The sequence below is a fragment of the Fringilla coelebs genome (genome assembly GCF_963513975.1).
Source record: "Fringilla coelebs genome assembly, chromosome: 4".
In the NCBI taxonomy this organism is placed as follows: Eukaryota; Metazoa; Chordata; class Aves; order Passeriformes; family Fringillidae; genus Fringilla; species Fringilla coelebs.
This window is the reverse complement of record NC_140032.1, coordinates 32809401-32820106: the sequence shown is the minus strand read 5'-3', so window position 1 is coordinate 32820106 and position 10706 is coordinate 32809401. Positions and strand designations below refer to the sequence as shown.

At 39.6% G+C, this 10706-nt stretch overlaps 1 protein-coding gene across 1 annotated transcript; it reads right to left on the bottom strand.

Moving 5' to 3' along the window:
* Window positions 1–2750: 2750 nt before the first annotated feature.
* Window positions 2751–10666, bottom strand: LOC311152805 (RWD domain-containing protein 4-like). Its single transcript, XM_084204203.1, has 7 exons — window positions 10531–10666; window positions 10197–10277; window positions 7700–7809; window positions 7442–7586; window positions 6557–6671; window positions 5216–5265; window positions 2751–5045 (listed from the first exon to the last, which is right to left on the bottom strand). The coding sequence occupies exons 1-7, from the start codon at window positions 10552–10554 to the stop codon at window positions 4854–4856; spliced, it is 717 nt and encodes a 238-aa protein (XP_084060329.1). The 5' UTR covers window positions 10555–10666; the 3' UTR covers window positions 2751–4853.
* Between the last annotated feature and the right edge of the window lie 40 nt (window positions 10667–10706).

The following is a 10706-nucleotide window of genomic DNA, read 5'->3' as shown; positions in this document are numbered from 1 at the left end:
AATGCTGGGCAAAATTTGTTAACTGTCTACAGAAGCTGTCTACTTTTGATCGATGGGCTTTTTCCTGAGCTATTATAAAATCTGTGTCTTCAAGGTCAGTTGAATCATTTTCACTGTAGGTAGAGATCAAATGGTTCTCTACAGTGGAACAGCAGTTCTTCATACAACAATGCTTTGTTCACATTTGTTTTACCTGCAGGAAATCACAGAATGCATTACTGACAGATACTTGACTTAAAGTAAGGTTCTACTCTGAAGAGCAAATTCAGTCAAGGCTGTGTTTATTGTCTTTCAATGACATTATAGCAGATGATTGTTTGAGAAAAAGATTTTTTTCTTCCTTCTATATCACTTCTTGAATGGTATCTTCCAAACTCAGACTAGACTAATTTTCCTTTTCTGACCATCAGCAGTAACAGAGACACTGCAGAGGCAACTCTGCCCTCAGAGACACCCACACACCCTCACTCCTCTCCAGTAAGGCTCTGGAGTTACAGCCTGGCTTTCCTCACTGCTATGACCTTCTCACAACACACACAACTTGTAGTAGCTAACCACAATAAGAGTTTTCAAATTTCTGCCCTATTTCTAACATGAATACCTCAAACACAACATTTGCAGGAACCACAGGCATGAATGCTCAGACACAGTAGTGGGGGACAGCTATGTAACATTTTCAGTCTGACACAGGACACCAGTGCCTGGATGTAGATTTTCATGTGTTGTGTAATCAACCCATTTGGAGTCACTCCTCACTTTGCTCTGAATGAAGGAGAGGACAGTTAATGATTTTCCAACGCCTAGTCACTATGTTTTGTCTTAAGTTATTTCTGAGAGTACACCAAGCTTTCAGAGAATGCTTAAACGGGCTCAGAAAGAGAATAGGAAAGATAAGTCAGGCAAACAAGGTCTTCTCACAGCCACAAAACAGACCCATTCTGAGATGAAGCCAAATCCATGTTGGTGAAAGAAAGCAGAGCAACAGAAAGAAAATCTACAATCCTCTTGTCCTTTACCATACCAAGCTCATGCCAGAATTTAGCTTTTGTTTTGTTGCATTGTCTTGCAGCAATGAAAATGTATCCCCTATGCTCTTCTAGTTTTGTATATGAGGATGTTTTCCTCCATCCACCTCCTCCTCCAATCCACCCAGAATTCTCACACTTCTGGTACTTTCTCTGTTGAATGAACAAACATCTCCTCCCCACTTCATTCTGCTGTTAACTGCAAGAGCTTAGGGTGCCATACTGTTGAAGGAAACAACTTCCAAAGGGAAATTATTTCTGGTTCAGACCAGTTCAAGGATTTTCACAGCACAAATTTCACAGTATAACCCCAAATCATTTGTATTGCCTCAGATGAGAGGAGGATAGTATCCTGACATTTGCACTTTTGCCACAGGTCCTCTGTGAAGAAATGCTGGCTTTTTTCCTACAGGTCTTTTACTCACCAAAATGTAATTGCTCATCAGCTGGGCACTCTTTTATCTATGCACCCCACATACAAGCAGTCAGAGCAGGGCTGCAGAAATTATCAGCCTTGATTTCAGTGTTTCTGTGTCAGGCTGACCATGGGGGTGAGCAGGATATGCTAGGCACACACTGCTGACTAATCAAGCTGTCATCTCTCTATTCAATATACTTAAAGGCAGACTGCACTATTCCCTGGAAATGGGTACATGAGAGTGCAAGGGGGCATCTTGGGTCATGGGACCCACAGCATTCTGGACATTTGCTACCTTTAATTTACTGCAGTAGATTTTTCAACAGTGTTTAGAATTCCTTCAGGAGTCATGATCTTATTTACAATTGTGCCTTGCTTGATAATCATTAGATTTTTCCTTAGCCTCATTTATCTCTGCTCAGGCCTCTCCATAATATCAAGTACCCAGATTCTTTAAATTTTCCTTTTCCAGGCATCACATCATATCAGAAAATGGTTTGAACAACGCAAATTACCTTTCACAATTTACACAGAATCAAAAAATGGGTATAAAAATTTCCAATAGAAAATATTTCCTGTGACATTCGACTTCAAAGTAAATACATTTGCTAACAGAACCAAAGAAGACTCTCAGGTATCTTCATGAGAGCATGTGATTTAGAGGCAGACTCCAAGCTGAAAAGGCATGCATTTCACAAGGCTAACAAGTCACACACAGTAACACCATGGAAGGCAAGAGATGTGGTTCTTATTTGTTCTTCCCCCACCCACTCATAACTAATCTATTCAGATAAACTGTCATAGCAACTTGATTTAGACACCAAGGATACGAGCAGAAACACATCAAATTCCCTCACAGAACTCATTAATAGAGTCCTGCCTGTCCTGGTGCTGGCAGGGACTAAAACTACATGCCCTTCCCTGCTACAGGTTCACCGTGTACTGCCAGAGCAACTTCTGCCAGCACTGGCACTCTGTGCCGGGTGCTCCTGCTCAGACTGCAGCCATGAACCTCCAGTTTATGTCAAAGGCAAGGCTGCATCATTCAGAAACTGCCTTCCCTTTTCTACTTTACAACACTTCACTACATGAGAGTAGAGCTCAAAAAGAAACCAGCCTTTCTGAAATGAGGGATGCTGCAGACGTTGGAGCACACTCTTCCAAAGGGACACTGGACTTGCTCTGTGTGTACTGAATGCAATGGATACTGTCCTGAGCTCCTGGTAAACTGACTGATCCTCCTATCAACAACAAACACAGCCATCCTGAAGATCATGTAAACATATACCACAAGAGGGAAGACAGAATTCTTCCAGCAATTTTCCAGAATGCTTTCTTTTTAACAGAGTGCTTTCAATTTCAAATTTGCAAAGTGAGAAGTGCAGTAGGCAATACAGAATTTAAAACAATAAACAAATACCACAGCAGATAAATGGGCATTTATTAAAGTTCATCTCAAAACAAACAAAAATAATAAAAGACATTAAGGCATCTTGTATTCAATGACAGCTCATACAGTAAAAATTACTTCTTCTTATACAAGAGAGCAGATAAGGAAAAAAAAAGAAAAGAGCTCTCACGAAGAAGTTCTCCCAAAACATTTGATGGATTATTGACTTCCATTGTCCCACCACTTAGTCAGGAAATCCCTTCAAAGAATGCCTATTTCTCCAATGAAGCAGCTACAAAATCCCAACATTCATTGAGACACGTGCAAGAAAGCACTTTTGCCCCTCCTCAGACATCCCACTGTCTGTAAACATGCACACTGGAGAAAGACCAACAGATGGGATATTGTGGAGAATAAAGAATAAAGTTGCACTCTTGCTATAACCATTCATTTTTGAGCAGACTAGAATATTTGGCCTTGCTTTCACTAGTAATTACTTTCAATAGTATTTACTATTTCAGCCAGTTACTAGTGAAAATGAGACCACAAGCTCTAGCCTGTTCTGCAATGCAACAATCTGTATGTTCTCTTCTAATTCATACTAGATAAACAAATGACAAAGGTCTTATTTCCACGGAACAATTTATTTTGATGAATTAAGCCATCAAGCCACCAATCACTGTTATAGTGCTTTTTTCTTCAATTGGAATAAGAACACCAGGAAATGTTTACAGGATCATTGGGTTCACTATAACAGGATTTTACTACAGACTAAATATAAATTAATAAACACTTCAGCACTATTCACCACACTGGCTCTCTATATCCTTTGTCACATTCTAACCTTCATTTAAGGCAAGTTTGTTGGTTGATTTTTCTGAAGATGACCATATGGTCTCTAGATAAGCTTGTGTGACTAGATTTACAAGTTAGGAAATTGAGCTTTATAAAATGTTTACTTCAACAAATATGAAAGTTATTAAGAGAGAGATGGTGACCCAGAATTGCACTGTATTAAAAGGTGGAGTTTCCTTGTACCAAAGTCCTTTATTCATCATCTTTAGAACCAGTTTTGCTTAACTATAAAAGAGACACAAAAAGAAAGTATTCAAATTTTAGACTGTCATTCCATTTATTAGGAAACAAGAACATTATTTCCATCTCACACTGAATGTGCATATACTTAATTAACAATACAGACTGATTGTGCTACTGGATCAAAAGACTGAAAAGCATAAAAAATTAATTAATTAATTCTTAAGCTTAAACACTAAATGAGCTTATTTCCTGATCATGAAAGTTGAATTAAAAAAAAAAAAACACAAACAACAATCCCCAGAAAAACCTCAGGGCACTGTTTCTATTTAATTTGAAGGCTTTATCACCAGCTCTCCAAAAAGAAAAGATGAAGTAATGAAACTTTATCTTCACACATCTCTGAGAAAATTACCATATAGAAATTTAGACAATATTAAAATAGACATTAACTTAGTATTTCTCACCTTTTAAACCTAGGCTTATAATTATTAAAAGTAGCATGCCTATCATGAAATCTATCTGAAAACCAAGACATCCACTATAAATAGCCACTTTCAACTCAGAAGGACTCTGCCCAAAACAACCTTCATCATTTAGTTGCTCTTATTTAACAACTAGAACTGGTGTTAGGTCTTACAGCAAAAATTACCTCAATTGTGTAAAATAAAATAGTTTGCTTTCAAAATTGTAAAGCAGTGATTTTCACTGAATCAGCAAAGACAAGAGGGTGGAAGAAATCAATGCTGAGGGAGCAAGCAGAAAAGAATTATTCACTGGAGGAGTTGCAGCAGATAATGAGGCTTGTAGGAAACAGCAAGGTGCTCCCACTTGGGATAGCTCCCTTTTATTTCTTACTTACTTATCCACTGCCCTCCAGAACCTGGCAGCACTACTAACTTTATTTTAAATATTCTTGTCATATGAAGACAGAATATTTGCAGTGCATTTTGTTAGCAAAGGCCTCTCATCATAAAATTAAGATTTAATTGCTCAGTAAATAAAAAAAGAAACCAACAAAGTTCAGAGTGAAGTTCTTCAGACTAATATTCAGAAGAACTAGCATTTTAAAGCTTTTGAGAAATGTGTAAATTAGAATCCAAAATAAGAAGCAGTTCTTACTCTTTCTTACAAATCTTTTTAACAGTAAAAAAGAGAACTTGAAAATACTTACATGCTGGACACATACAGAAATTAATCAGACATCAAAGTCAAATCCAAACATAGTTAGGAAGAAAAGCAAGAAAAAAATATATCAGATCAGTTTTCTTCAGATACAAGCACAAAAAACTTTTAATTTACATACACAACATGTTCACAATACTGTATATAATACACTCACTTTACCTTAATTACATCAACCCAGTTCCATCCTCGTGGGAGCTCTCCTTTGTTATCTGCAGAAAAAGGTTTTAATTTCAGCACACAAGCTAAGGGAAATATTTATCTTTCACACAAGCTAAGGGAAATATTTATCTTTCTTCAAAATCAACCCACAAAATCCTAAATATCCAAATCCCTCAATTTCTGCACTCTGAAGCCATGAGGACAGAAACAGATTTTAATGTTTTAAACACAGTGTGTTCTTCAACCAACCTCAAAGTGAATGGAGGAAATGAAATGGCCTTAAGCTCTGTCAAGGGAGGTTCAGATTAGATGGCAAAAAAACCATTTTTCACTGAAAGAGTAGTTAGGTATTGGAATAAGAGGCCATGGGGAGTGGTGGAGTCACTGTCTCCAGAAGTGCTCCAGAGGTGTCTGGATGTGGCACTTGGGGACAGGTTTAGGGGTGATTATGGTGGTGATGGGTTGATGGTTGGATAGATGAACTTGAAGGTCTCTTCCAACCTTGGTGATTCTCTGATTATGCGATTCAAAGTAACTCAGTTTAAATAAAAACACCTCAGTCCACCTGAAATTTAGTTTAGAAGGTGCCTCCAATATGAACTGGGCTGGCCAGAAATGATGAATTCTGTCAAAGAAGTACATTTTATGCAGCTTTTCCTTTGTACAGTTAACATTAAGCTTGCCAATGATACATTAGGTTAGGTAGATTACATGCAGAAATTGCTATGACAGGGTACAACTTATTGCTACAACAGGATGGTATTATCCAGATCATTATTGAAAACAGAAAGTGAACATGAAAGAGTCATCAGCAAATTAACTGAAGAAATCAACACTTTCAATCAGAATCCTTCTATTTCATTGAAAGCATTAAGTATCTGCAGAAGCACTTCTATTTCTAGAATGCAAACTCAATTAGATGCTTTACTGGGTTCCAAATAAAATACTTTTGTTTAGAAATTACATTTTTAATAATGTGAATTATTTATGAGGGCCCATCAACAAACTGCATTTTTTGCCCAAAGTGAATTTTTAGAGGTCCCAAATCCTCTCCTTCCACAAGTATTTTATGAAAATTTCTTTTTTGTCACCAACTGAAATAAAACAAAACAAAACAAAACAAATATGTCATTAAATCATGACTCTATAGAAAGTTGCTGTGACCAGAACTAACATCTCAGGCAAGAACAATTCATCTAAAACAAATAAAATGGAAACCACAGACTTAAAGTAGTTCATCTTATAAACAAATCACTAGTTATACTTTCTCTACCCAGGTGTCCTTGCTGTAAAATTTGGATTTTCATACTGATCAAAGCAAAGATTAGTATAGCAACAAACCTGTTTTATCGGCTAGTTTTCGTTTCTGGGTTTTGGATAATTGCTCCTTTTTCTCTTTTTTCTTACTTGGTGGCACTTCAGGAGTTCCAATTGAAATACTATTGCTTACTGAAGTCTGAGAAGGATAAAAGAGGTGGTAAACATTTTGCATATTAGTTCCATGGATATTCCTGTGTGATGTGATTATTGAACATACTGAAATATCGTGACTGTCAGAAAGAAGCAATGCTGTCAGCAGCCTGCAGCCTTTAATCCACATATAATCAGGGCTGTACTTTTAAAAAACGTATGTTAGGGACTGGAGTTATTCTCTTCCAGTTAGGCAAAGGGCACCTTTTTCACTTTTAAAATTTCATCATGGAGCGTGATTTAGTCTGAATGGATTCAGACTTCTCAAACATAGAAATCATTCCTTGCTCTTCAAAGCAGATCTGCTGCACCATCGTGGCACACAACGTGCTTACACAACCCAAAAGCCACAAATTGACCCAGCCTGACTACTTTAAGACCCTGGAGGTGCACTTATACAATGCCAGGAAGGCTGCAGTAAATTGCCACCCATCCAGTCCTCAGCAGACACATTTCTGTTTAAGCTTCCTTTAGTTTTGCTTCTGCTCAAAGTCTCTATTTTAATGTTAACCTGTGGGACATAACAGCAGTCTGCACACATTTTGGTGTAACAGAAAAATAACCATCAAATAGAACAATTATCACCACAGAGCATTCTGGCACCATACTTTGTGTGTCACTTTCAGCCACTAACATGTATAACCAATGAACTGATGTACGGCTTAGAGAGAACTCTGAAGTGTTAAGGTTATAATAACCAATACTTTTTTTTCAGTTTTAAAAGCACAAAATTAAAATCAGAATTTATCCACATACCACAGTGTTAACAGGTTGATTTTCCATGAACACCTCCTTATTGTCTTTGGCATATTCAAAAAGTGTGTATGTCATTGCAGTTCCAAGATTTGCTTCAACTTCTACCATTAACTTATCCAATATACTTCGCTTAATAGCTGAAGATCTAAAAAAAAAAAATCATTAAACTCAACTGTAAACTAGACAGATAATAAAAAGCTTTTCAAACAAAGAGTCCCCACCACAAGGCCAGGGAGTGAAGCTGTCACAAATACATACATTGTATTGTTGAAGAAAGCGTCCATCGATATGACTGGTGCTGTTTGTGGATATGTTTCTGGCCAAGAAACTTCTATTAGAAAGGCTTTGGGATCTCCACTTTCACCTATCTGAAGACAAAAAAAACCTCCAAAAACCTTATAAATCAACAGTTTCCAGTCACTTTCTGAGGATTACAAAGCCAACAAAGAAGCCTATTACTGCTTTTAGACCATCAAAATCCCTTGAGACGACTATTTTGATAGCTATCAGTTAGAAAATAAAGCTATTATCTAGAAAGAGCATTAAGTTTTGGACATCAATATTAACATGTACCCTGCAGTTTTTTCATTCTAGAAGAATCAGCAGAAACTGTCAAATATCTTTTAATGGTTAGGATTTTTAAATTCCTTTGTTTAAAAGCTACTTTGTAGTATCTTCAAGCCAAATATTATACTATCACATATGAGAACAGAAAATATGAAGCCTTTTCTCTCCCCACCACATCTAAGCACAAAGAAATATGAAAACAAGCCACAAGACAGGGTTGAAATAAGGATGATAATAAACTAGTAAGGTAAGATAGCAAAAATAACAGGTAAGAATATCAGTATTTATGTCTCATAGCTACAGATATTTTATTTCCCTGTATGAAAGAATGAGTAGTAAAAGATTTAAGAAGTCAATAGAATGAGTATGGATTTAAAAAAAAAATTACAGCATACTACTGGCATAAAATCAGAAATAACTGTTTCACAGAAGGATTTGAAAGACTAGCACAGTAACGTTTCTAAAACCACCCCAAATTTTCCCTTATTTGCCTCATTATAAAAACCACCTTTTATCTAACTATGTAGAATAAAGTGTGTCCACCAGAAGTCCTAATCAAGGTAAGGCTATGGAACTTCAAAATTTAAAAAGTAAACAAAAAATTGCTGCTTTCTTATTTACAATATCTGTTTCAGCAGACTGGACTAACTGACATCCAAATCCACTTGTTTAATGGTGAAATAAATAAGACTTTAAATCAAGAATCTGCAACATTTTTCAAGACAGCATTTAGAGTTCATTTCTCACTGCTACCAAGAGCAGAAGTGGCTGCAAGGTTCACAGGGTTCTCCCAGGAAAGCACTTGTCTGTGTGCAGAGCAAATCCTACAAAGCCATACAAATTCTTTCTATCTTCTCACGCACATACTTGCATTATGACTTCTCACAATACAATTTTCTCTCAACAGGAAAGATGTATTATTGCTCTTTTATGACACTAAGTTTTTTGTGTTTGAGTTATCCTAACTTTTGACAATTATTTTTTGTCTAATAAAAATCAGCAACAACAAAAGCTAGTGAAAAGTAAAATGACACACCTTAGGCTTGTAGGCATGTCATATTTCCACTTTCAAAGACATTAAATTTATTAAGAATGATCCAATCAATGAAGAAAGGCTGCTCTTACATGGCTGGGATTCCAAGTGCTATTAATTGAGCTCTTTCTCATTACAATTAGTGACATTATTCTTAAGTTATTTGGGAAGCCACAGAAAGGTGATTTTAGATGGTTTCTCCCTGAAACAGGCATATGGCATTTTCAGAAGTCTCCCTTCTGTCCCATGGGTGCCTCAGTAAAGTTTTCTGGCCAATAAAAAATCTGCCTCAGTCTGTGCCCAGAAGAACATCCAGGTTTTTAAATCTGAGACAGCTGGTGAGAACTTCATGCCAGAATCTGGTTGTGTACCTTGAGCTCAGCACTCCCTGTATGTCTCCTCTGAGCAGACTGTGTCAGTGCACAGACCCAAAGCATTTTGTGGATTTTCTCTTTAGCAGGCAAACAAGACATGGTCAACAGTCTTTGGACAAGAGACAGGTATCTTGTAACTAAGCAGTTAACAAAGGCTCCAAATTTTACATAGAAACACCTCTATAAATCTCTCAATTTCTGACCTGTTAGGGTAAATATTACACAGGAGGCTGGCTCCTTCAGAGGATTTGACAATTCTAGCTAGGCAGGGCACAGAGATGCAAGTGGGATGCCTGGCTCAGGGATAACTGGCTTGTGGTGCCAAGCAACAGGGCAAGAGGCAACAGGCAGAAACTGATGGGCAGGAAGTTCCTCCTGAGTGTAAGGAAGAATTTCTTTACCGTGCAGTGACTGAGCACTGGAACAGATTGTCCAAAAAGGTTGTGGGGTCTCCCTCACTACAGATTTTCAGGAACCGACTGGACACAATCCTGTGCCACGTGCCCTAGGATGACCCTGCTTGAGCAGGGAGGTTGGACCAGATGATTCATGGTGGTCCCTTCCAACCTCACCCGTTCTGTGATTCTGTAATAAACCAAGCTGGGGGCAGGTTCACGTACACGACACTCAGCGCTACGAAGCACGCGTGTACCAAACATCCTGAAAAAAACGCCCTGCGGATCTGCCCTTTACTGCACATCGGATACCGCTCTGGCTTAGAATCCCCTAGCGTGGCAACTACACGGCAGCACAGTAACTTCAAGGTGCAACTTGGCCTTACCCTGTACTGGAAGGACACGGGGCTGAGCTCCCTGAAGCACACGTCTCCCTCGTAGATGGAGCGCAGCGCTTCCAGCTCCATCTGCAGCCAGGGCCAGAGCAGGGGTTACCGACCGCAGCCCCGGCACGACGCTCGCACCTGCCGCCTCCCTGCGCCCCGCCGTGCCCGGCCCGGCCGCCGCCCAGCTCCCTTCTCCCGCCCCTCGCCCGCTCCAGGGGCCGCCGCTTCCCTCCCGCCCCCGCGACGGGCGGCCGCCCTCTCTCCCCGCACGGCTCTCTCCCGCCCTCCCAGCCCCGGTTCCGCTCTCCCTCAGGCAGCGGGGCCCGGAGCTCACCTCCTGGTCCTCGTTGGCCGCCATGGCCGGAGGTCTCGGCCCTGCGGCCCGGCCCGGCCCCGCTGCCGCAGGGGCTGGGCGGGCCTGGCTGGCGCGGCCCCGCCGGACTCGCACGGACGCGCCTTCCCGAGGGCAGCGCGGGGCACCCGTGGGCACCGCCCCCTGCCCTGCCATTG

Excerpts from the sequence above, each read along its gene's own strand:
- LOC311152805 (XM_084204203.1), bottom strand. The coding sequence starts at position 10,554 with ATGGCGGCCAACGAGGACCAGGAG. Across the intron at positions 5,266-6,556 it reads AAAACTAGCCGATAAAACAG|ATAACAAAGGAGAGCTCCCA; the intron begins GTTTGTTGCTAT and ends CTTTTTCTGCAG. Across the intron at positions 5,046-5,215 it reads ACTGGGTTGATGTAATTAAG|CATGTAAGTATTTTCAAGTT; the intron begins GTAAAGTGAGTG and ends GTATGTGTCCAG.